This window comes from Pipistrellus kuhlii, unplaced genomic scaffold (assembly GCF_014108245.1).
Source record: "Pipistrellus kuhlii isolate mPipKuh1 unplaced genomic scaffold, mPipKuh1.p scaffold_m20_p_7, whole genome shotgun sequence".
NCBI lineage: Eukaryota > Metazoa > Chordata > Mammalia > Chiroptera > Vespertilionidae > Pipistrellus > Pipistrellus kuhlii.
In genome coordinates this window covers 21,103,136-21,128,004 of record NW_023425573.1, presented here as the reverse complement: position 1 = coordinate 21,128,004, position 24,869 = coordinate 21,103,136, and the positions used below count along the sequence as shown (strand labels likewise).

The 24,869-nt window shown below is 38.7% G+C and overlaps 1 protein-coding gene across 16 annotated transcripts in view; it reads left to right on the top strand.

Annotated features, from left to right (window-relative positions):
* The window catches only part of DOCK10 (dedicator of cytokinesis 10), a 208,645-nt gene that overhangs the window by 182,493 nt on the left and 1,283 nt on the right, over window positions 1-24,869 (top strand). For 4 of the 16 annotated variants that reach the window (XM_045575320.1, XM_036421668.2, XM_036421663.2 and 1 more), the window contains exons 46-57: window positions 1,015-1,072; window positions 1,379-1,477; window positions 4,771-4,877; window positions 6,804-6,935; window positions 7,071-7,184; window positions 9,315-9,320; window positions 16,320-16,466; window positions 17,559-17,769; window positions 18,960-19,150; window positions 21,279-21,379; window positions 21,527-21,665; window positions 22,864-22,939. In XM_045575320.1, the coding sequence (XP_045431276.1) occupies window positions 1,015-1,072; window positions 1,379-1,477; window positions 4,771-4,877; window positions 6,804-6,935; window positions 7,071-7,184; window positions 9,315-9,320; window positions 16,320-16,466; window positions 17,559-17,769; window positions 18,960-19,150; window positions 21,279-21,379; window positions 21,527-21,665; window positions 22,864-22,939 (1,381 nt within the window). The remainder of the gene's footprint in view (window positions 1-1,014; window positions 1,073-1,378; window positions 1,478-4,770; window positions 4,878-6,803; window positions 6,936-7,070; window positions 7,185-9,314; window positions 9,321-16,319; window positions 16,467-17,558; window positions 17,770-18,959; window positions 19,151-21,278; window positions 21,380-21,526; window positions 21,666-22,863; window positions 22,940-24,869) is intronic. The other 12 variants (XM_045575322.1, XM_036421669.2, XM_036421671.2 and 9 more) reach the window with 8 other exon arrangements.

The window sequence follows — 24,869 nt, the reverse complement described above, 5'->3', positions numbered from 1 at the left end:
TTTCTATGTCAATTTAAATTATTGGTGGATTTATGAGCAGCAATTCACAGTGCCAGAGGCTTCCAGACACCAAATAGAGAAGTTCTGCCTTATTCCCAGAAATATGCACCTTTGGGAAGAGATCATTTATCTGGGACAATCCTAAAGCTCTTAATGTCTGCAAGGGACTCTGAGATAGAAATAAAGCCTTGCTTGGTGGCTATTTGATGAGGACAAAATGTGAAACTTTCTTTCCCTTGGAGTGCTGTAAAAATGGAAAAGTTTCTCCATAAAATTTCCAAGGTAAAAGCTGAAGTCATTTGGACCCTTCAACATGTCAAATTCTGGTAGGTGTCCAGCAAAAAATGTTCAAGGCTTGGCAGGATATGTTAAAGAATAATAGAATGTTGCCATGTCATCTGGTGGAGGGGAGCACACGTGACACATTAAGTCACACTATTTAACCAAGTGAAGCGACCACTTGAAAGACAACGGATATTCGAGTCAGGACCATTCCTGGAGGCAGAAAAGGTAAGAAGGCAGCATTTGCCTTTCCAGTTTAGATCCAGATGCTAATAGTTTTCACAAGTAAAGAGAGATGTGGAAATATATGAATACACACATACATACAGGTGGGCAAAAATAGGTTTATAGTTTTGAGGACGCGAAATACAGAGTTTATTCAGCTACTGTAATAATCATAACCTGCATGTCTTTTTCCTTATAAACAACTGCAAACTAGTTTTGCCCACCCCTGTAAATACTCAGAGACAAAGAGAAACTTAGATATTAAGGAAGATAAATCTTTGGGAGAATTCTTCAGGCCAGCTCTTCTTGAGAATTACATCAAGAAAGACAATCCGAAGTCTGCATTTTATTTTTGCTTGTGAATTTTTTGGGAAATGTAATTGATTACTTTTAATTCTCTTACTGAAAAGATTCCTCCACATATTCTGATATGACATTAGTCCTAATTAGATAAATAGTAAAATGTGTGCTGCATCCTTCTCTGACATGGTTTCTGTTTTATTGCAGGCTGCTATGTGCTACATCCATATAGCTGCCCTCATTGCAGAATACCTGAAAAGAAAGGGTAAGATGACCAACCTTATGAGGGAGAAAAAGTCCAGAAATCAACATGTTGAAATCCACTTAAAAATAATTTATTAATTTTAGATTTTATTAATCTTGGTTACGTTTTATTAAGCAACATTAATATTCACAGATATTTCTAATTACATTGTACTTTTAAGTTTTAACTTTCATGCTATTATCATGTTTATTTTATGTGCAAGGCTAACTTCTCAGCTTCTTGGTGAGGTTAACGATTTCTGGTTTTGTAAGCTTGAATTAACACAAACATGTAGCATTGTCCTAACCTCATCTTGCACTACCATAGGTTACTGGAAAATGGAAAAGATATGCACACCAACCCTGCTCATGGAGGATACCCATCCCTGCGATAGCAACCCATTACTAACCAGTCCCGGTGGAGGAAGTGAGTGGTCTAACAGCTCCTTTACCAACAGAACAGTGCAGAAGACATTAAACCTCGCTTAAGCTTTACTTCAACAAAATTCTTAAATGTATTCCTGCAAGAAAAATCATGTCAGACCTACATTACTTACTCTGCAAAATCCCAAAGTTCCTAGCATTCAGAAATTGCATCTATCCTAAGTTTATGCAGTTTACATTACTAAAAAGTTTTTAGCAAATATAGCTGCATCTTATCCTATATTATTATGAGTTATGGCCATATTTTGCTATCAATTTGCCTGCTAGTCTGCCTTTGGGATTTTATTCTGAAACTGATGGTTTAATATGGCAAGAGAAATCCATTTTTATTTTGAAATATAATAAAATTAGTCCAATAATGGGATGCAGAAGTGGAAACATATTAATATAGTGCATATACAGGACTATACTTATAATTGGCATGTTGTATTTCTTTTTTTAAAACATAAACTGGTTCTGACAATTTACAATATGTAATAGTTAAGACTATTGATTTCCTTTAAAAATGCTTCATTTTTAATGTCTTATAAAAATGATTTTATAGTGATAACTAAATAATTACTCTGTAAACAAGTTGGCAAAATAGTTAACACATTTAATCTCTTTTCTTTTGCAAAATTGTTCAAACTCAAAGTTTATGAACTACAATATATGTTATAACTTAATCTTCTAAATGCTGTGATAAACTCAGTGTATAAAAAAACAGGAACAAATCTTTAGGTATAAAGATCAAAATACCCAAACAAAAGGTAAATGACTTCAGTTACAATATTTTGGAAGCTTAATTGGTTCCTCATTCTTTTAAATAAGTATATATTTTCTAAAAAAAATTTCAATGGATTTTGCAAACAAGACATTTGAACCCAGTGACCAAAGTGAACTGTGGACCTTGGAGAAGAGACCAGACCTGGCACCATGACTCATGCTCACTCCTTGTTGGCTTTATTTTTATATACAAGTCACCAAAGTTATCATTTTTTTTTAACATGCCCTTTCTCCCCATCTAATTTTTTAATCATAATCAGATACTCAACAATTCCATAAAGCTTATGTCAAATTCTAGCTAAAAAACTAAATTGGAGAAACCTGATAAAACTATGTGTCAGTTTGAAAAATTGTAGAAACTTTAACCCCAAAAATGTTGTGTGAACTTTTAATATTCAAAAATGTTTAAATACCCCCTTTTAGATTTAAATAATGTTAGAATATATCATATTCATTGAGAAAATAATGTACTTGTTTAGTAAACTTTAAATTACGGTCATTTATGAGGCAGTAGCATCTATAATAACAACAGCATAATATGCTAATTAGACCAGACATCCTTCTGGATGATCTTCTGGATGAAGGGGCCAAGGCAGAGGCATGAATTTCATGCATCGGATCTCTAGCATATATATATATATATATATATATATATATATATATATATATATATATATACATATATATATATATATATACACACATATATACACACACACACACACACACACACACACATATATATATATATATATATATATATATTTGAAATCCTCAATATACTTTTTGTTACAATGTTTCTAAATCAAAGAAGTAGACTACCTCTCATACAATGTGTAAATAATAAGAATATAGGTAAATAGAAGTGACTCTAGGAAATACAGCTGTAATAATGATCAGCATCCTGTGAGAAGTATGTCATGACATTTCCTGCTACCATCAGTCTTCATGTATTTTAATGTATGTTTAATTACAGAAGGAATATTATAAAGAAGTAGGAGCACAGAATTTTTAAATATATTTAATTGATTTTTTTTTTTTTTTTACAGAGAGGAAGGGAAAGGGATAGAGAATTAGAAACATCGATGAGAGAGAAACATCAATCAGTTGCTTCCTGCACACCCGCTACTGGGGATGTGCCCATAACCAAGGTACATGCCCTTGACCAGAATTGAACCTGGGACCTTTCAGTCCACAGGCCGATGTTCTATCCACTGAGCCAAAGCTGTTAGGGCAGAGCATAGAATTTTAATTCAAAGATTTGGTTGCAGTAATTATTATAATTTTAACAGGTCCTGGGTTGATAATTTAGTTACGTAGCCAAGGAACTGATTTTTTTATTGTCTAAAGTTTTACTTAAATATATTTTTATTGATTTCGGAGAGGAAGGGAGAGGGAGAGAAAGATAGAAACATCAATGACGAGAATCATTGATGTGCTGCCTCCTCCACGCCCCCTACTGGGGATCGAGCCCGAAATCTGGGCAGGTACCCTTGACTGGAATCAAACCCAGGACCCTTCAGTCTGCAGGCCAATGCTCTATCCACTGAGCCAAACCAGTTATGGCTAAATGAACTGATTACTAAAATGAAAACATCAACAAGTGCATCAGCTGTAACTTACAAAACACATGCTCCATGTGAGGCACAGCACTAGGCTCCATACTGACAATACCTGAATTAATTACCAAGGACAAGTCCATGAGTTGGGTGCTGTTATTACCTCCCATTTACAAATGAGAAAATCAAGAGCAGTAAATCAACCACCTCAGAGCTCATGGTTAGTTTGTGGTTGCCAGAGATCAAGACTGGTCTGTCACTCCAGGCTGTGCTCCTAACCAATCTATTCCCCACTGTTCATATCTGATCCCTCCTCTAGGAACATGATCCATTATCAACTGAAGGTCAATGGGGAGGTGGGGGAAGTAGATATATGTACTACTATGTGTAATACTTTAAACAATAATATAAAATTAAAAAAAAAAAACTCTTTCCATATATATCTGCAGAACATGACCTTTTTATAATCTTGGTAACAAAATGCTAACAAAAATTTTAAGGTTTCTAGATAATGCCGAAGAGTAAAAGTTAGTGAGTATTGAGCATTGCCATGCTAATGTGCTAAATGCCATGCCAGGTGTTTTCTCAAATATTAATCCTTTCACCCTCCTTTGACACAACTATCAATGTCTCCAGTATAACAAATGGGAGAAATGGGCTCAAAGAGGTTAACTAAACCAGATCATTGGAGCTACATCAATCTACAAATCTTGTTTTCGGTCCATAATCCCTTGCAAGCTTCTTATAGAAAAGGTATCACGTGCAAATAATACAGAATTACAAAAGGCTGACATTGATTGCCTGGCAGGGAGTATTTACCAGCAATCGTGGTCCAACCATCTCGCTGACTGTGAGCTTTACATTAACACTTGGAACAGCATGGAGCAAGGCATTGTCTAATCCAAGCAATACTTGACTCAAATAATATTACATTTCTCTTGGTCCTCTCCAGGCATGTTCTCTATGGGCTGGCCAGCTTTTCTGAGCATTACCCCAAATATTAAAGAAGAAGGAGCAATGAAAGAAGATTCGGGAATGCATGATACGCCATACAATGAGGTTAGACCAAAGTAGTCTAATGTACAGTAAATGAGTAAAAACTATGCATTGATTTGTAATATCAAGCTAAATAGTGGGAAGAAAGTCTTATTCAGAAATCAAATAAAGTTATTCTATAATATGACTGAGGCAAAATGAAATGCAGGCTAAAATTAAGCTAAGATTGATTAATATCAGGCTTCATTGAGAAAGCATCATTTTCAATGAAAGTTTAAAGTAAACTTTACTTCTCTGAGATGGACCCAATATATATGATCAGCTCATCTATAAAATACCGAATCTCTGGTCCTTTGGTAAATGTGGTAAGGGATGCTGAAATTTTTGTGAGCTGGTCATAACTTAAAAAATACATTAGAAAGTTCATTTGCAAATATATTTGAGAGGGGCTCACTAGTTTCTGCAAAAACAAACAAACAAACAAAAAAAAAAAACAACCTTCTGGTATGCAAACCATGGGGTTTTTTCCTTCACTGATAAAAACTCTTTCTAACTGGGAATAACTTAGCAGCAATTCTGGTGAAGAAACAGAGCTTCCCTCATCAAGTAAGTAAGATATTACACAAGTTAATTTTTAAAAATCTTATTACATACTATAGATTGAAAGTAAGAATACAGAAAGCTAATTTGGGGATAGATCTAATGAAATTTTTACATGTAGTTCTACATAAATGTAATGTACTTTGCAAGTAAACAGTGAATGCAATTACATATTTGTATTAGCTGTTTCAAATAACGTTTAAAAATATTTCTTAAAAGACATTGTTAGAATCATTCTAATAATATTAACCACCTGCTTTAGAGAATATATCATTGGGTTCAATTGAATACTCATTAAACCACTAATATATGTGAAGCATTAAATTAAAGGTGGGAGATGGATAAATCAGGCATAATTCTTGCTCTCAAAGAGTTTAGAACCTTGAGAAAGACAAACTTCCTTCAGGGTGGGTAATGGCCAGTCTGAGACTCATCTATATTACAAAAGGCCAGTGGCCATAATGCCAAAATGTCAGAACGACCAAACAACCAGTCACCAGGAGGTGTATGGAGCAGCGGTGTAATGGCTCTTGGCATCAAGCTACTCACATGCAGAGGGTTTGGGTCTCTCGAGATTTCACGTACTAGGCCTCTAATTAACTATAACTCCAGGCATTATATGTGGCTACAATTAAAAGAGAACATTTTTTTATGAGAATGTAGTTGGGATGGAGATAGATGGGACATAAAAGTTTTCCAAACTTTGGCACTGGGTCTTGACATTTAAAAGGACTCAAAGGTGTCAATAAAAAATAACATTCTGATAGGTGTGGCAACAAACAAAACAGGCAAAAATGGGAAGGTGAGAATGTTTCCTAAATATGGTGTGGTATGTCTGATATAGCCATGCAAAGTCAACATCGGGGCGCTGAGAGAGGGCCTCTGCCACAAAGGCTTGTCCTGGACTCTGGAGCTCTTTGAATGCCATGCTAGAGAGTTGGGACAGCAGTTGATAAAGTGGGTGTCCCACCAAGGTTCGAGGAGATCTCAGGATCATATTCATGTTTTAGAAAGAATGACTGGAGAGCATCACAGAAGAAAAACCAGAGTGGGAAGACAGATTATCTAGAAGACTCTGCAGGGGTCTCAGAGTGAGCAGGGGATCAATGGAAGTTGGGGACAGTGAGAATGGAAAGAACTAGGCAAATTGAAGGCATTTCTTAGATTTAAATCGGCAAGATTAAGGAATTGATCAGGGGATGGGAGTGAGGAAAAGGGCATAATCCAGATGACATCACCATCCCTTGCTGGCTAAATGTAAATGTTAATAACAAAAATAGGGAACACAGAGACCCCACCATGAAAAAAATTGACAATGCAGCTATTTTGAAGTTAAGCTTCAGTGATAAGCTATAATGGCAATCATAAAAGATCTTGCTTTGGTTTGAGGAACTGCAGCATATCCTGGTGGAGCAGCTATACATGTGTGTGGAGTTTCTCTGGAAGTCTGAGAGATACGAGCTCATCGCTGATGTCAACAAGCCCATCATTGCTGTCTTTGAGAAGCAGAGAGACTTCAAAGTATGTTTTCAAAACCCAAACATTAGTGACAACATTCTATTTTCAATGGGCCCATTGCTTATTATTTTCAAAAGCAGAAACTCCCTGTTGTTTATGTGGGTACCATCACTGAGACCCTTTGATTTATGGTTTCAGAAATTGTCGGATCTTTACTACGACATTCACCGGTCCTATCTGAAAGTTGCGGAGGTGGTAAATTCAGAGAAGCGACTGTTTGGTCGGTACTACCGCGTGGCATTTTATGGGCAGGTAAGTTCACTAGAGGCAGCATGACCTGAGAATTTCTATTGAGCAGGTCATGCTGCCTTTCATCTGAAAAGTTATAAGACATCTAACTCAATGTGCCAAAGGATTGAGGGTGTGTGAGTATGGATGTGTCTAGGTATGTTTGAGTGTTTCTCTGGGTGTGAGTCTATATGTTTGTTCATAGGAAGGTACTGGGTCAAGAACTCCATGGCTCTTAATACAGACTGAGTTTAAACAGTGATTTCTAACTTCTTGGAGAAGAAAGGCATTTATTTTTCAATGTCTTCTTCCCATTTCACCCCCAAAATATTTAATTATAGGTTTGTCTCAATATCAAAGTCAAATTCAACATGTTTTAAGAAATGAAATTCATAACTTTCTAAAAAATAAATAATTTCTAGGGGCTCCACCATATCAAAGCCATAAACTTTAGACTTTATAATCATGCATTTTCTTTTCCCCTACTTTCAAACTATCACTACTTTTATGCAGAACACTATTGTTTCCTGTATTACAGGTCAATGTAATTTTAAAGTTTCCTTTCTCAGTTGACTACATATACAATGAACAAGAAAGAAAATATTAGCTAGCCATAACATTTGCCTGAAAGTAAAGTGAATGTATTACATATTAATTCTGAATATCTCTGACTGGTGCTTTAAGTGGGATAGACCCAGGAACCATCTTGTTCTTTTCAGGGAGGTTTATAACACTCTTATATTTCAGCAGACATACTTTAGACCACGTGTCAAACACAAGGCCCGCGGGCCAAATCCGTCCCGCCAGGCCTTGCAATGTGGCCCGCACCGCGCTGTCATCACTGCACTCCGCTGCGTTTCCATCACAATGACAGTTTATGACTGTTCAGTAAACCATTCAGCCCTCGATTTAGGCTGGATTTTAGATTTTGGCCCCTTCTCTGATTGAGTTCGACACCCCTACTTTAGACTATGACTCTGTGGATAAACATTCCATTCTTGTTTGTTCACAGGTGGAATGACAGCCCCTTGTTTCTGTTTTTTTTTTTGCTTGTTTGTTTTTTGTTTTGTTTTTTTCTCCCTTCACCATGTAAGGCACTATTGCACATAGCTCTTATTCTCCTCAGAATCTCCGACCTAAGGAGTCACATGCAGCATGGTCATTCTAGATCATTTCCCATTGAAGTCTCTAGAAAAAAATATATATTTTCCTCTAGTCACCGAAGACAGCTTGAAAACTAATTTCTGAATTAGTCGTGATAGCTACTCTCTACCTAGAAAGGAAAATGTCACTATTAGCCATTTTACCATAAAAAAAATTGATCCAGCCATACCTGGTTTGGTTCAGTGGATAGAGCATCAGACTGCAACTAAAGAGTCCTGGGTTTTATTCTGGTCAAGGGCACATGCCTGGGTTGTGGGTTCAATCCCTAGTAAGGGGCATGTAGGAGGCAGCCAATCAATGATTCTCTTGCATCATTGATATTTTTCTCTCTCTCCCTCTCTCTTCCTCTCTGAAATCAATAAAGTTTCTTAAAAATTAAAAGAAATTGATCCAGCTCAGGTTTTCCCACAGCATGGCAACATCAGAGAAAGCTGGTGGTATGAGGAACAGATGTGGGGAGATGGTCTACAGAAAGAAGCTAAATTTATATATTTAGGAGGTCTCTGGAAAAGAATCTGAACTCTCTGAAATGATAGACTATGTTGGGGACAGAGAAATGTACAGATCTGCAGGAGAAGAGGAGAGAGAAATGGAAGGGATTTCTTGAAAGTGAACAAGAAACAAAAACTAAACATTTTGACCTTGCTAAAACATTAGCAAGAAAAATGTCAGAAAACCTCATCAGAAAGGAGATGTGGAAGTTGAAGGCTATAGGGGAAAAGAGTCTCCAGGGAATGAATGGCAGCATAGAAGAGACATACAGATGCAGTCAGCCAGCCTGCATTTGAGTCTAAAGTCCTTCAAAGGATCTTTTCAATGATTACCATTGATATTCGGATCATGAAAAACAGATTGCCTACCTGGTAGTTTCTCCAACCAATGCCTAAGATGCTGGCTACTGAATAGGTGGAAATGAATTAGGCTGCTTTCCAACCAGATTTTAATGCAGATGTTTACTCTTTTTTCTTCTTGTGGTATTGACTGTTCCAGGCTGTGGTAAGTTCTCTCTTTCTCACTCCATTTGCATGCTCTAAAAATCCTCACACTTCCTTCTGTATGGTTTTACTGAACCTTAACTTTTTTGTGAGAATCAACATTTTGTACAAAGATGAGATAATCCTGCTTCCATTCATTTGGGAGTCATCCTGCTTCCTTGAACTAAACTGTGTTTACTCCAGTTATCTGAATTACAAAAATGTATCCTTTATTTTTCATATATATCTTCTGCACTACAGTAGATGTAGTCTGAAAACCTACATACATGCACACAAACTCACACAGATAAATATGGGCACCACATATGGATAGTAGACTCAGTATTGGGTATTGCCTACTCACTTCAGGTCACTGTGATCTGGCTGATGAAGGAGACCATGGGGGTGCTCAGAATTTTAAAACTTGGAGTGGTGGCCATTGATGGGCACCTTCCCATGTTCCTAAAAGAGCCTGCCCTTTTCCAAAGAGTATTGTAGAGAAACAGGGTTCTCTATTGCGATGGCTCTGAGCATTCTCAAAGGTAATGGTATTAATTCCCAATACAGAAGATGAACAATAGACTAAATCTTTACACAGGAGGTCAGGTTAAGTCCTGAGATGTAAGAAATCTGGAGGACAAGCAGACACAGAAATAACATGCCAGTACCTAGAACTCTGTGACACAGAATTCCCTCTGTATTCTTTGGAACCATATGAAATTGCCCATATTTAACCATACTTTCCTGGGGAAAAGACAGCAACATCATGTGGTTCAACATAATTATTGTTGATTAAAGTAAAAAGACAAATTCCTGCAATATCCACATGTTGTCCACATTCAACTCTGCTTGTCTGGTACATACTTTTTTGTAATTCTTTAAGTCCCTTCCCACATCCGTACCACATCAGTATTTTCCACCTTCACTTATAAATTTGGGGCCATGGGTCCTTAACTCACCTACTAAAAGAATACTTGAAAATCCCTATACTAAATAAACTGAGGGGGTAACGGGAAAGGATTGGGAGAGCTATTTTCAAATGACTTAACTTCGTTCTTTTTTCAGATTTCTCTATAAAGTGTGCTGATTGTGCACCTGGCTTTCTATTTAATGTTGCCAGACTTCCCAATTGTCTTTTGTTAAAAATTCCAATTTGATATTTTATTAAAGGGCAAAATGGTCTGTGAATCTGAAGACCTGAGTATGTGCCTAAGCGGGTCCTCTATAGGTTCAAACCCCAGCCATCCCTGACCGAGGGAGACTAATGGAGGTCATTCTTATAAGCAGCAATGTGGAACCTTGGTCATCATTGTTCAAATGATGTTCAGATGCCTTCCCCAAGAACCCAAATGAAGATGGGCACTAATACATTTGACAGGAGCAGACAATGCACTTCACTTCACGTTTGATGATAAGAAAATACCAAATAAGCTTGGACAATGCCCCAAACGTGTGCAGAATGAAGGTTCCAAAGATCTAAGATAAAGTCCTGACTACTTGATTAGCATAATCCCCATGGTCAACAATAATTCCTTTTTATGATGATACTTTATGTCCATGTAAATTCACCTTTTAATATCCAGATTGACATGTCTTGTAATCATGTTTCAAATATTATGCAAATAGCATATGCAATAGACCCTTTGTTGCCTCCACAAAGTCCTTTGGGTAAATCTTGTAGGATCCCAGCTAGCCTGATGCTTGCATTTTACAATACTGACTAAAGTAGTTAATATGATGTCTGCAATAAGCCAGACATGACAAAACAAGTTAGAACTTTAAAAACACAAGTCTTGCATAACATGAATTTTCTGATGCAACATCTAATATCAGGGAATTTTACATAGAACAGCCTATAGAAAGCAGCTCCAAAGTGTCCCTGAAATATTCACTTACAGAATAATGAGCAGCAGTAGTGATTAAACATCAACTGTCATCAATAAAATCCTTAGGCTCTGATATTTAGCATGAAAGCAAGCGAGTGAGTGCCCATTGCAAACCTGAAAACAGCAGATGCCCCTGTAATGAGTTAAGTGAAAGGCCTGGGGAATTTTATTCCATTCACCAAAGGATGTAGATTTCTTGATTCTCAACCGAGCTCATGTGGGTGCAGATGCATCTCAGAATCTTAATACGAAAAGGACTGGGCGAGGAGGAATGGTGCATGTATAGTTGGGGATGTGATACAACTTTCTGACTCCCCACCCATATGAAAGTCACTGATATAGACAACATATATATGTAATTGAGTTTATATGTATATGGAACCATCTCTCTGAATTCTTGTAGCTTTTCTTCTCTTGGCATTTAGCCCGTTATTAATATTTTCTGACCCATCTTTTACTCACTGATTCCTCTTTCAATGCATTCCTTTAGGACCTTGGAATCAATCAAATGTAATATCAGGAACATTTATAATTGACATCCCAATAGTGATTCAGGAACATTGCAAAATTCGGAAGTCTCTGCAAAACTATCAAAGGGATCAATAATTTTAGGGGTCAGTTTACTGTCAGTTTATCTCTATATATTAATATATAAAGAGTCAGGCTTATAACATCCACAATGTCTGAAGGCTCGGCCGAATGACAGGCTGCACATGCAGCAGACAAGCAGGCTGAACTGCTGACCTCTCAAAGAGAGAGAGGCAGGGCTGATCAGCAGCAACAGCAGCAGGAGGCTGCTGGCGAGGCCCAAAGAGAAGCAGAGTGATCAGACCCTGCTTCTTTCTCTGGGCCTCACCAATAGCCAAGCTTCTCTCTCTCTCTCTCAGACATCAGCAGTTCAGTCTATTTGCCAGCAGGCTGGACTGTGCATGCAGCAGGCAAGTGGGCTGAAGAGAGAGAGGAAGGCTGCTGGCAAGGCCTCTGTCTCTCTCCCAAAGGTCAGCGATTCAGCCAGCTCACCAGCAGCCTGGGGCAGTTGCTGATCAGCCCTGCCTCTATGGTAAGGCCTAGAGATAGGCCAGGAGACGCTGACTGGCATAGAAACTGAGCAATCAAAACCAAATCTGGGTGAATTGCGAAGAACCAATGGCTATCAAGGGGGCTGAGCTTTTGACACTGATTGGCATAGAAACCAACTAATCAATACCAAATCTGGGTGAAGTACAGGAGCTAATGGCTGCCTAAAAGGTGGGGCTTCTGATGCTGACTAGCATAGAAACTGACCAATCAGAACCAAATCTGGGTGAAGTATGAGGAGCCAATAGCTGCTAAGAGGCAGAGCTTTAGACACTAACTGGCATAGAAACCAACCAATCAGAACCAAATCTAGGAGGAGTTTTAAGGGCAACAGCTGTTTGGTGTAGGGTGTAAAAAATTAATTCAATTTTTTAATGACTAATTTGGCAGTATTGTGCATATTGCTGGCTATCAGACCAGATATAGGGATTATGTATTTTGGTCTGCCAAGAGCATCTCCTCCTGCTAATTTAAGCAATCCTATCCTATATAATCTAATAAAAGAATATATCCTACACTAATAAAAGAATAATGTGCTAATTACACTGGGTCAACCAACTATCTTCCAGACGCCTGACTTCTTTCCAGACAAAACAATGGTGGTGGGGGCCAAGTCAGTTAGGGGTGATCAGGCCTGCAGGGGAGGGTAGTTAGGGGTGAGATCAGGCTTGTAGGGGAGGGCAGTTGGGGGTGACCAGGCTGGCAGGGGGGCAAGGTAGGGGCAAACAGATCTGCAGGCAGAGGGGTTAGGGGCAATTAGGCAGGCAGGCAGGCAAGTGGTTAAAAGCCAGTCAACCCAGATAGCAAGAGGGATGTTAAGTCAAACATCTCCTGAGGGTCCCAGATTGGAGAGGGTGCCAGCTTGGCTGAGGAACCCCCATCCGCGCATGAATTTTGTGCACTGGGCGTCTAATTTTTATCATAATCTATTAGTTTCATAATCCATGCAAGTTAACTCTACTGACTCAAAGTCCTTGTTTAAGTAGAATGTGTGCTGTTTCCTGAGAATAAGACAGATTAAGGTTATTATTGCATTGTAAAACGACATTTTAAAAAAGGAAACTAGCAAAAGAAATGCAGAGGTCACATTTCCTGTTGCCTTGAAACACAGTACACTCATGACCTTGTAGTTAATACAAAAGAAAAACTGTCCCTGGGTCCTCGTCACCTTTTGTCCCTGTTTATGAATCATTTATTTCATAGACAGAGCTGAAATTGAAGTGGGCTATGGTTCAGTGGGCTTGGCTTTGATGGTTTCCTTGGGTAAAAGGTAAGCACGCATTGCCAACATTTTCAGAGCTGCTATTTCTCTGACTGCAAACACTCTTACAACCCTGGCAAACAGCAGATGAAATACTTTATTCTGTTAATCCAGCGTCATTTTAATGGTTTTATAAAACCACTAAAGAGGTTTTTATCTCCATGCTAGGTTTATATCTATAGATAGATATAGATAGATTTTAATCACCATTTCTTTCTGATCAATACCATACCAAAATATTGAAATGAGCATCAGGTAGACTTTTCTAATAAGGAAAGGATAGTTTCTATGCAAGAGAAGCTGAAGGTATGTATTTTTAAAATTCTCAAAACTCATTCAAGCTGTTTCCCTGCATATGAATAAGAACTCAAATTGCTTTACTGACACAAACTTTTTTTTATTGACATCCTCCTCATTCTCCTCATGATAGGTGACATTCACCAAGGGCCTGTGTGTCCAAGACACTGTCCTTAGGACCTCTCCATAGATTTCTGAGTCTATTTCCCATCCTCCAGACCTAGGCGTATGGATGAAAGAAAGTCACAGGTCATGACCAAGACCACAGAGGTCATAGTAATAACAATAAAATCTTGCTTCCCACACTCCTTCTAATTCGGAATTCAGAAAGTTGTGAGGAGCAAGAATTCACAGTGAAAATGTCTCTTTGTGATGGTTTTCACAGTGTGGTGAGAAAATATTTTCCTGGGACTTGGAGACATTTTTCTCACTGGAATTGAAGTTGTAAATGTTGCTTTAGCTATTGCCTTAGGGGGGATTCTGGACGATGACCTCAGAAGTCTTCTTTCTGTGATGTGTCAGTCTGTCAATGTTAGCCACTAACTTCTGACCTTGAATAAAACAAAACTCCACAGACAGAAAAACAGCAGCTGAAAGTCATGTGGGAATGGGGCCAGACCTCACCACCACTACAAAGTCTAGAGGAACAGCAGGGAGCTACTTTTCATGCTTTCAACAATCATGCATCACTTTTTTTTTTTTCTTTTCTTTTTTTTTTTGCAATTGAGGGTCAAGTTACTCATAATCATCTGTGTTTGGTCTTGAATCTTTCTCAAATACATTGTTCAATTAAAAACTGTTCTTTAAAGCAATACAGTATTTTCTATTTATACCTGGTGCACACATACCTTTTTAGGATGTATGCCCACTAGAACTGTTTTATTCTTCAGTTTACTAATTTAACAAATGTAGAATGACATCCCTCTGAAGATCAGGCATCATGCTAAACACTACACATACCATGTTGAACAAGACACTTTCCCGACTTTGAAAAGCCCAAAGTCATTTAGGGAAATGCATAAGGAAACAGATCATTAATTTCATGCTTGACAAGATCTGTGCTGGCAAATGTGCCTGTTTCTTGGCTTCTACAAATATACAGTGGTGTACCTCTTATCATGAAAAGTACCCTGTTCATGATTGTCAAGTGTACATGAATGATAGTGCCTTCAAGTACAAAGGCACCATACAGATCTGAATTTAATTATTATTCTCACTCACGTTGGCTGTGAAAAATCCTGCATGGGAACATTTCATCCATGTCTTTTATATATAAGGAATCTTATTTAAATAGTCAAAAATATCAGTTTTTTAAAAATACAGCTAAGATTCTTTGTGACCTCCATTGTCTTCAGCTGGCTGTCAACAGCCATACCCTTGAGGTAAATTCTGACTCAGAGGAAACCAGACACACTTGGAATCTTAACTCTAGACTTAACCAAGTAGTCAAAGGCCACGTGTCCCACGGGAAAAATGCGCTGTGTCTCTTCAAAGGAAAGGAATTATAAAGATTACCTCACTTATTTATCCGTAGATAAAGGAATATTCTCTCCCCCTATTTCAAACCAGACAGGTAAATTAATAGAGGCTAAGACCTACTTGCTCCTATGGCATAAAAATGATGGCACAATTGGTTGCTTTACTATTTTCTATTCTAAGGGTCTACTTTGGAAAAAAAATGAAGATCTACTAGGAAAGCAAATTGAATGATGAAATTGCATATAGCCAAGCTGCATCAGGCCCCAGACTTACTGGAAAGTTATTTTTTTAAATAACAGTACTTGGGAGCCTACCACATGCAGTTTCTGTGATTACAATACTGGAGCTGCAGCTCTTTAAGGTGATGTGGGTGCATATCCACCCACGTAGATACCTTTACGTGCCCCTCAGGGTTTCCTGTACTAGCTTCAAAGACTTCGAGAAGACCTAGTTAAAAATGACACTGCTCTGAAAAAATTCCAATTATTCCAGACTCTGTGTTCTACCCCAAACTGCCACATGAGGGCATCCTTCCCCCAAAATACCGTATTTTCTGGCATATAAGACGACCCCATAATTTTACAGTTAAAACATAGGTTTAGGCCTATATTCGCTGTATAAGACTACCCCCTACTTCCGAGGCAACACCAGTTCTTTTTTTAATAGACCGCATCTCTGACTCTGGCCAATCTGAGCAGACTTTTTACTAGAACACAGTAGTCATCTTATACACCGGAAAATACGGTATATGCAGCAGATAGGTATTACCATTGATTTCTACAAATAGAGAAAATATTTAAGATATCCCATAAGGTTCTTTAGTCTGGTAAAGGGAGTGTTTCCATTAATGACTGATTCAAGCATGATATTTTTTTCCTCACTTTGCTTTTCTCTGATTTTGACTTTATAGAGTTCTAGTTAGTGGCTTGGGTGATAACCAAAAGACTGGATAAACAACTTTTGTTTTGCTCGTGATGTACAATTTTGATAAAATTGGTGGTTTCTTATGTATCTTCCATAGGGTTTTTTTGAAGAAGAAGAAGGTAAAGAGTTTATTTATAAAGAGCCTAAGCTGACAGGTCTGTCGGAGATTTCCCAAAGACTGCTCAAGCTGTATGCAGATAAATTTGGAGCAGACAACGTGAAGATAATACAGGATTCTAACAAGGTAGAGGAAAATTAATATTCATTTTGGGTGTTTGCCTGTTTGTTTATTGGTTGGTTGACTGGTGATTATTTTTGGCAAAACATTATGTGTTTATTGAACTAACTTCTAAGTTCCCTATTTTTCCCATCGGTTATTTGCACTTGTATAGCACCCAAAGAATTAAAGTGACTGGGCCCATTGGTGGACTTGGAGAAAAAGCAAAAATGTATTTCTTTGGTTTGGGAAGTCTTCCTGAGTCATACCAATTTTGACATCTATTCTCTGTGATGAAAGCAGACTTGCCAGTTACATTGTATTAACCTGTGGATATCTAATTAATCTTCTGGTGGTTCCAGAAAGCCAATGCTTACATCCTCTGGTTATATTATTCAGAATCCTATCATATGTTTTAAGTCCTTTAGCCAACCTCTGTTAAGCACCTACTGCATGCCATCCCCAGAGCTAGGAGCTGGGGTACAAAGACTCTTTTTCCAAGATCTCCCAGTTCACGTGGAGCTGAGAAGAGAATGATGTCTGCAAACAGCTACTTTAATAAAAGTGCAGTGAAGTGCCATGGAGACACAACAAGTCAGACAGGGAAAGCTCGGGAAAGGGGCTCCCTGACCAGCTCCTTCTCATGGGGGCAGTGCTTCCCAGAGGAGATGATGTTTGAGCTGGAAATTGCAGAGTGAGGAGGTGTTTGCTAGAAGCAAAGGGCATATTGAACAGCCCAGTACAGACAGTGAGAGGGGCACGAAAGGGGCAAATGTGTTTAGAGAATGGAAGGTCTTCAAAACACAGGTTGGTAGAAGAGTGTTTCAGAAGACAGGGCAGGAAAAGCTGGCTTAAGTTTCAAAGAGCCTCGGCTACTCAGCCAGCTGGCTCCAAGCCTACCTCCACCGCGGTCTGGCTGCCTGACCACAGTCCAGGCAGCTACTCTTCTATGATGATATGATGCCCATTTTTCTCCTAGGGCACAGGGCAGCTCCTCCCCCTTACACCCCCCCCCCTCCAACCTAGGGTTTCAGCTGAGGGAACACAGAGCTCCCTGCCTTTCTTTCCAAAGTACCTTAGGCTCACCACTCTTTCTTTCACCATCATGTGTTCATATAGGTAAACCCGAAGGATTTGGACCCCAAATATGCCTATATCCAGGTGACCTATGTGACGCCATTCTTTGAGGAAAAGGAAATAGAGGACCGGAAGACGGATTTTGAAATGCATCACAACATCAACCGCTTTGTGTTTGAGACGCCCTTCACGCTGTCAGGCAAGAAGCACGGTGGCGTGGAGGAGCAGTGCAAGCGCAGGACCGTCCTGACAAGTAGGTGTAGGCCCTTCACGGGGATGGAGAAGTTAAAATCCACACCTTTCACTCTGGCAGACGAGTGCCCCAAATGTGCCACCATGGACATTTGCCAGGAAGAGAGGATTTCCCCTTCCTTACAATCTGTCAAGAAGGACACCCTTGAGAAGTCAACCAGAAGAGAAATTGTCAGTAGTTACTTTACTAATCCCTTCCCTGTAGAACTTAGTCACAAAGGTCATGGTGTCCGTGTCTTGGGAAGGCCACTCTTCTCTCTCCCTGAATTTACACTCAGTTACTTCAAGATTACAAGCTCTCAGAATTGTGTGTTTTGGGGCAAGATGCCTAAATCGCTCTGGAAGGATGGTACCTCATCTGTAAAATGAGTGCAGCGGATGGTCACCATCCCTTCCAGTACCTTCTAAATCTATTCTGTAAGCTAGTCAACAAACTTTCAACAAGTGCCTACTACCGTAGATGTCGGGCACTATACTGGCAATTAAAGAAATAAAACACGAGTCTTGCCCTCAAGATGCTCACAGTCTGGTAGACGAAAGGGCTAAGTAAAGCAAGAATTTCAGGTGAGCACAGCATGTGAAATGAAATGGGAGCACAGGAGGGGGACTCCTAAGGTAGACTGAGGGGAAAGATGAGCAAATACATTCTGGACGAGTGATACCTAAGCTGTGTGAGAGATGAGCAATCCTGGATTATGCAACAGACAGACAAATAGCAATGACATCCAAACTAGGGGGAACATTCTCCTTTAGTAAACTTTTCCAGAACTTTTTTAATTAAAAAAAAATTCTAAAACAAAGCTACTATAACATAGGCCATACAGTATTTATTTAAGCAGTCTTTATTGTGCCTTAGGGTAGTTTCTATTTGAACTGAAAGTTGTGGTAGAAGGTATAATCTTTTCACTGTTGAATGACTCAAGATTGAGCTTTTATCCAGCCCTGAGAATGAGAACATGGCTAGGGAGGTATGGAAGAGACTGGCAGGCGAAGGTAGCTGGGGCAGATGCTAAGAGGAGGGAGAGCATATGGCACGCGGGACAAGCAATAACTCATATGCACATAAAACAAGCAGGACAAATGAGTTGTGTACAAAAAAAAAACATCCTATAGGGTGGTCTGTACCTTCAGGGGACCCCTGACTCTGCACTCACCCTCAGCCTTCCCATTCTTTCATGTTGCTCCTGGCAGCCAGCCACTTGTTTCCCTATGTGAAGAAGAGAATCCAAGTTATAAGCCAGTGGAGCACAGAACTGAATCCTATTGAAGTGGCAATCGACGAGATGTCCAAGAAAGTCTCTGAGCTTAACCAGCTCTGCACAATGGAAGAGGTGGACATGATCCGACTGCAGCTCAAGCTCCAAGGAAGTGTCAGTGTGAAGGTGAGCTTTGCCCAAATCTGAGATGCATGTGGCCCGTGGAACCTGGTACAACACACCTTGACATTTATTTTTTCACAAAGGGTATAAGAGGTATTTTTATGTGTGTGATACCATCCAGCACATTTATCTGAGTTTTTAAAATTATGTTTCATTGTAAATACACATAAATGGTGCCAAACACCTAGAGATAAGCCTTTTTTAACTTTAGTTGAAAATAAAGTATCTTCTTCCTTAACCCTCCTTTCTTATCTTCTTTGGATAAACTATGTTCTATAATATATTCTAGATTCCAAAAATGAATTAATTAACAAATAACATGTCTCCCTTATACAATAAATATCTGTCACTAAGAGCCTTAGAAAACTGTTCAAAAACACCTATTTTTAGAATGTATATTAGTTCATAAAATGGGCATCAATGTTTATTTGGCTGCCAAGGTCCTGAGAGGAAGCAGGTGGCCTGCTCACCGTGGGCAATTAAAGAAAATACAATAAATAGACTATTTGCAAGTCTGAGCAGCATTTAAGGAAACCAACAAGGACAACAAGGATAGGCACAAGAGCTGGCAGGATTGAGGGGCTGCTACTCTTCCTAGGCCCGAAAATTGAGGAGAAAAAGGAATCATTGGAAGCAGAGAGAGCTGAGAGAGCCTGCTGATGACAGACAAACATACAGGTAGACTGAGTCCCTGCAAAACGACTGCCAGGAGGCAGCCAGACGCTTACTTACTACCCTCCATGGGCTGGAACTAGGGTGAAGCAAGTGAGGCACTCACCTTGGGCATAAAATTTAGGGATGCATCAAAAACTCAGTAATCATGATAAAATATTATAATGCAATATTTTTTAAAAATAAAAAATAATTTCAAAAATTCATAATGAACAAAATACCAACCTTTTAAAGAAAGGCAGGCCAGTGGCAGTATCACACAGAGCTATATTGGAGCCTGATGCAAAAGGAAAAGTCAGTAATGTGGATTCTGATATTGACCTGGCTGTCTTCTTCCCTGCCAGCATCTTGTCTGTGTACCCCATGGCTGACTCAAAAATAAATAATAATAATAATAATAATAATAATAATAATAATAATAAATGTTTAAAAGCCAGGATGCAAGAGAACCATAGTTATACTCCAAATGGGACAACTTCCCTCAGTACACAGCTGAGCAGAGAAAATTGGAGGTGGAAGCTGGAGAAGCAACAGAAAGTACCCAAGCACTGTTTGCTCATTTTACCACACTGACCGTGCCTGGTGGCCATAGACATCTGCAGATGGCTCAAGTACAGCATTAGCTTCCTTCTCTTTCCCCTACTCCTTACAAGCTACACGGTCACTTTAAAACATTACAAGCACTAAGAAATATGGATTCCCTCACTAGTGTGAGTCTACTTTTGTGTGTGAGCATGATCAGGACCTGAGCATACATTCTGCAAATCTGATAATGCCACATTGGGCCAGAATCTAAGCCAGACTGTCAAGTGGAATACCATAGTCAGTAGTTCCCAGTGAGGTGTGTACATCACCACCTCTGTGGAATGTCTTTTATTAATATATACTTGTGTGTTTATTTTAATGCTAATAAAAAAAATCTAGCACATAAGACATTGGTTTTCACAGATGTTTAACTTAAATTTGTTTAAGTAAATAAAAGGGAATCTAGTTTTCAAACATATTAAGAAAATAATAGTTCGAGAGGGTAAAGGAGGGATAAATGGTAATGGAAGAGTTGACTTGGGGTAGTGAACATACATACAATATACAGATGTTATAATAGAGAATTGTAACTCTAAACATAAATAATTTTATTAACCAATGTCACCCCAATAAATTCAATAAAAAGTAATAAAGTTAAAGCCGTATTTGACATGGCAAACACTTGACATGCTGGGCAAGTAACTGAAGTGTGGGAAGGATGGCAATGGCATGTTGAGCTCAGATGTAGTAGCTGATTGGCCAGCTGTGGGGGACTGCCAATGAAACAGATAACACATTAGCGACTTCGCGGTGATATGAGAGAACTGGGGCCCCACACGATTGGTGCCCAAGTGGCTACTCCTCCCAGCTGTGGAGCGGGCTCCTCCATGAAGGAAGAGGGCTCATCCTCAGCAAATTCTCTTCTCCCCAATAGGTTAACGCAGGGCCCATGGCCTATGCACGAGCTTTTCTTGAAGAAACCAAAGCAAAGAAATACCCTGACAACCAAGTAAAGCTTTTGAAGGAAATCTTCAGGTAAGATCTACTTTGTGGAATGTTCTTTCTTGAATTCCCCAGGAAGCCACCTGACCAACCTCCTTCTGTGTGGCAGAGTCTATCAACAGTCTCACTTTGGCCAGTCTCTGTGGCTGGTTGTTAATTTGCTTCTTGCTGTCACTAAAGGCAATTTGCAGATGCGTGTGGGCAGGCCCTGGATGTGAATGAACGCCTCATCAAGGAAGACCAGCTAGAGTACCAGGAAGAACTGAGGTCCCATTATAAGGACATGCTCAGCGAACTCTCCGAAATCATGAATGAGCAGGTGAGGCTTTCCTTGGGGTGGCTTCATTCATACAAAGTGTCCGTTTTGACCCCAGTGCCAGAAGAACCAGAAAGTCTCTTTTCTTGCTGCTGATGTCACTGCACCTTTTGTGAGCACCATGCTGCTGACTTGTCCTCTCCTCCATGCACAAAGTCCCTTGCCTCAAAGCAGAGATAAGATTAGAGAAAAACGACTGGGGGGCGTGAAGGGAGGGAAGATGAGAACCCTGAAGCTTTTCATAGCCTTCAGAGATGTTTAATCAAATCATTGAGCTGTTGGTTTTCTAGGAAGATGGACCCTATTAGACATCAAGAAACGTTGGGTAGGATTCCTGGTAGGATTTGCTACCACTCCCTTTACCTCTGATTTTAAGACCTCACACCTCCCCAGGCTGTGATATGGAGTTCCACATTGCTGCCACTAGGGGCCTCTGCACCTTTCACCAGGATTAAGAAAGACATGGTTTTTTAAAGTCAAGATTGCCTCTACAGAGGCAGGGCCTCCTATAGATGTGCAGAATTGAGATAAAACTCAATTGCCCATCCTTCCAGCAAGTCATCCATGACTTCTGGCATCTGTCCAGGCTGTGCACAAAATGTGGACATTCGATATTACAGTATTTTTTGAGGTGCTGAGAGTCGGCCTTACACTCTACCTGGCATCACTGTGGTCCCCTCTAGAAGTTAGATGTGTTCTTTACAGAATAATTAAGGGGGAGAACTTGAACCAATCTCCAAATAGTGCCTCATGCATAGTAGCCACTCATTAAATATTAGTTTCCTTTCTTTCCTTAAATGGTCTAGCACTATCAACACTATTCAGGAAACACAAAATGAATCCTATACTTCTTTTATTCTAATTGCTTTTCTATATGCTTCTTTTTTCTTATTTTTCATTTCCTTCTGCCCACATTTTAAACCCTCTATGAAAGCTGGAGAACGACGTGGTTAATTGGCTTGTGTTAGAGAGAATAAATCTCTCTGGATAGGATTCTTAGAGGAGGGATATTAGTTTGGGATTCTTAAGTAGCTGGTGGGAATTTAAAGGCTCAGGAGGGATAGCCTGGGGAACTCATAAATCTGAAAATAATGGATCTGAAAGTTAAAAAAAGTGATGAAGAAATGCTTGCTTCCAACTGTACATTGCATCTGACCTTGAGACTTTGAGCAAAAATGCTTTTCTCTTTTTTCCCTGGCAGCTCTGTTGCAGTCCGTGTTTATACAACTTCTGTTCCTCTGTGTCTAGTATTTCCCTCAGTACTGTAAGCAAAAGTGGTATGTTTTTCTTTCCTTATGTCTACTCTTGTCTTTTGTGGTCTTCTGATCTACCTATCTCTTCCTAACTGTTCATTTTTCCCTGACAACCCATAGTGGCTATTGTTCTTGAGGTTTTTTATTTAATTAGAACAACTTTATTTCCATTGATAGGTAAGTGAATATGGGGGGCAGGGCTACTAATTAAAACTAAAATTAACAACGTAGCTTTTAAAAATGAAATCCATACTTCACCAACTTTTTAAAATATTTGAACTCATTCGTATCCAAATCAAAGACTCACTATACTCCAAAGTGCTAAAACAAAAAGACAAGAAAACTAGAACCAGGTGCTTAAGGGGTGGGGAAAGAAAAAGAATCGATTTTTCAGAAAATCTTTGCTAAGAAAAGCAAAATTTGATTTCATGCTTCCTTCAAAATGATGCAAAGAAAAGAAACTGATGGACTGAACATGTCTTGTTATTCAGGAAAGAAAATAGATCATTCAGCAGGAAAGGTTAACTTTCTCCTGGTCTAGAGCTTCTATGGGGATTTGTCCATAGGTTTTATATCTGGGAAAATGATCACAAAATACAATACATGCCTTCACAAAAAAAAAGTGCTCCTTAAAAAATGATTTACTCTATAATATGGCTATTCCACATTTCCACCTTAGATTAAAATAAGGACAGAATACTAACTTCTAAGTCTGTAGAAGAGATTTCTAATGGTGGGACTATTTAATTGATCATTATCAATCATAAGAACAAATTATCCATAGCAAACTGTGTTATTTAGAGAGAGAGAAAAGGCAATTTTCATGATAACCATTGGTAAGTACTTTGAGTTGGTTGCAATGAACAACTTCCTAAAATAAGAAACAGTTAACAAAAGATAAAGTCTGTAAAGTCTATAGTATTTTTAAATATTATATATTTGTTTCAGTTTATGTTTATAACAAAAAAAAATTGTCTGATGCTTTTCCCAGATGTGTTTTTGTTTTTTTAATGAAAATGCATCAGACCATGTTTGGGTTTGAACTCTATTGGAGAGAAGGATAGGCAAATTTTAGTAAATCCTACAATGTAGAAATGAACCATAATCTATAATGTATTTGTATCTTCATGTACCTATATATTCATGTAGATATTCTGGAAACAGGTACATTTACAAATACAGTGAAGAGTAATTCTACCACTGAACTTTTAAAAATAGAAACATAATTATAATGGATGAAGACATATAAATATAAAAATAGAAATAGAATTAATTATGCAATTCACTCTAAGAGTGTCCAGGAAAGTCTTAGCTGAAAGGGCAGCCTGAAGTCATTGACTTAGTGCAAGAACATTTACTGTAAGGGAAGAGATGGACTGTAAGGGAAGAGATGGAACTGGATGAAGTGGACACTATTGTGCAAACATGTTGAGGTGAAACAGCTTGAGTTATCAAAGTGACAGACAGGCAATAATTACCCTTATAGACAGCCAGAATGCCACTCTATTTACAAATATACAAAAAGATCAAAAGCCTCCTTCTATGAAGCCATAGTAGTACATACAGGTATCTGAATGAAACATGAATAGAAGATGCTCACTTGGAGTCTGTTTCAACATTCAGAAGGATGACAGCACAGAGAAGTCAATGGTGGTAATGAATATTAAAAATAAAATACAGAGAAAAGAACAGATCTGCTGTGTGATGGTGCCAAGTGGGTGAGATGCAAAGACATATTGCTCTCAGAGTTTGATATCCCCTTTAGAAACATTATTTGCCAAATTATTTAAGTAAAACTTCTGACATTGACCATAGGAGAATGAATTGGTAGTAGAGAATTCTGGTGCTATGTGGGGACAGAAGTGGCAGATCTATCTTGGAAAAGCAATAAAGCTAAAGCATAATAATGTGTGGAGTTGGTGGGAAAATCTCCATAACTAAAAACTTAAAATAT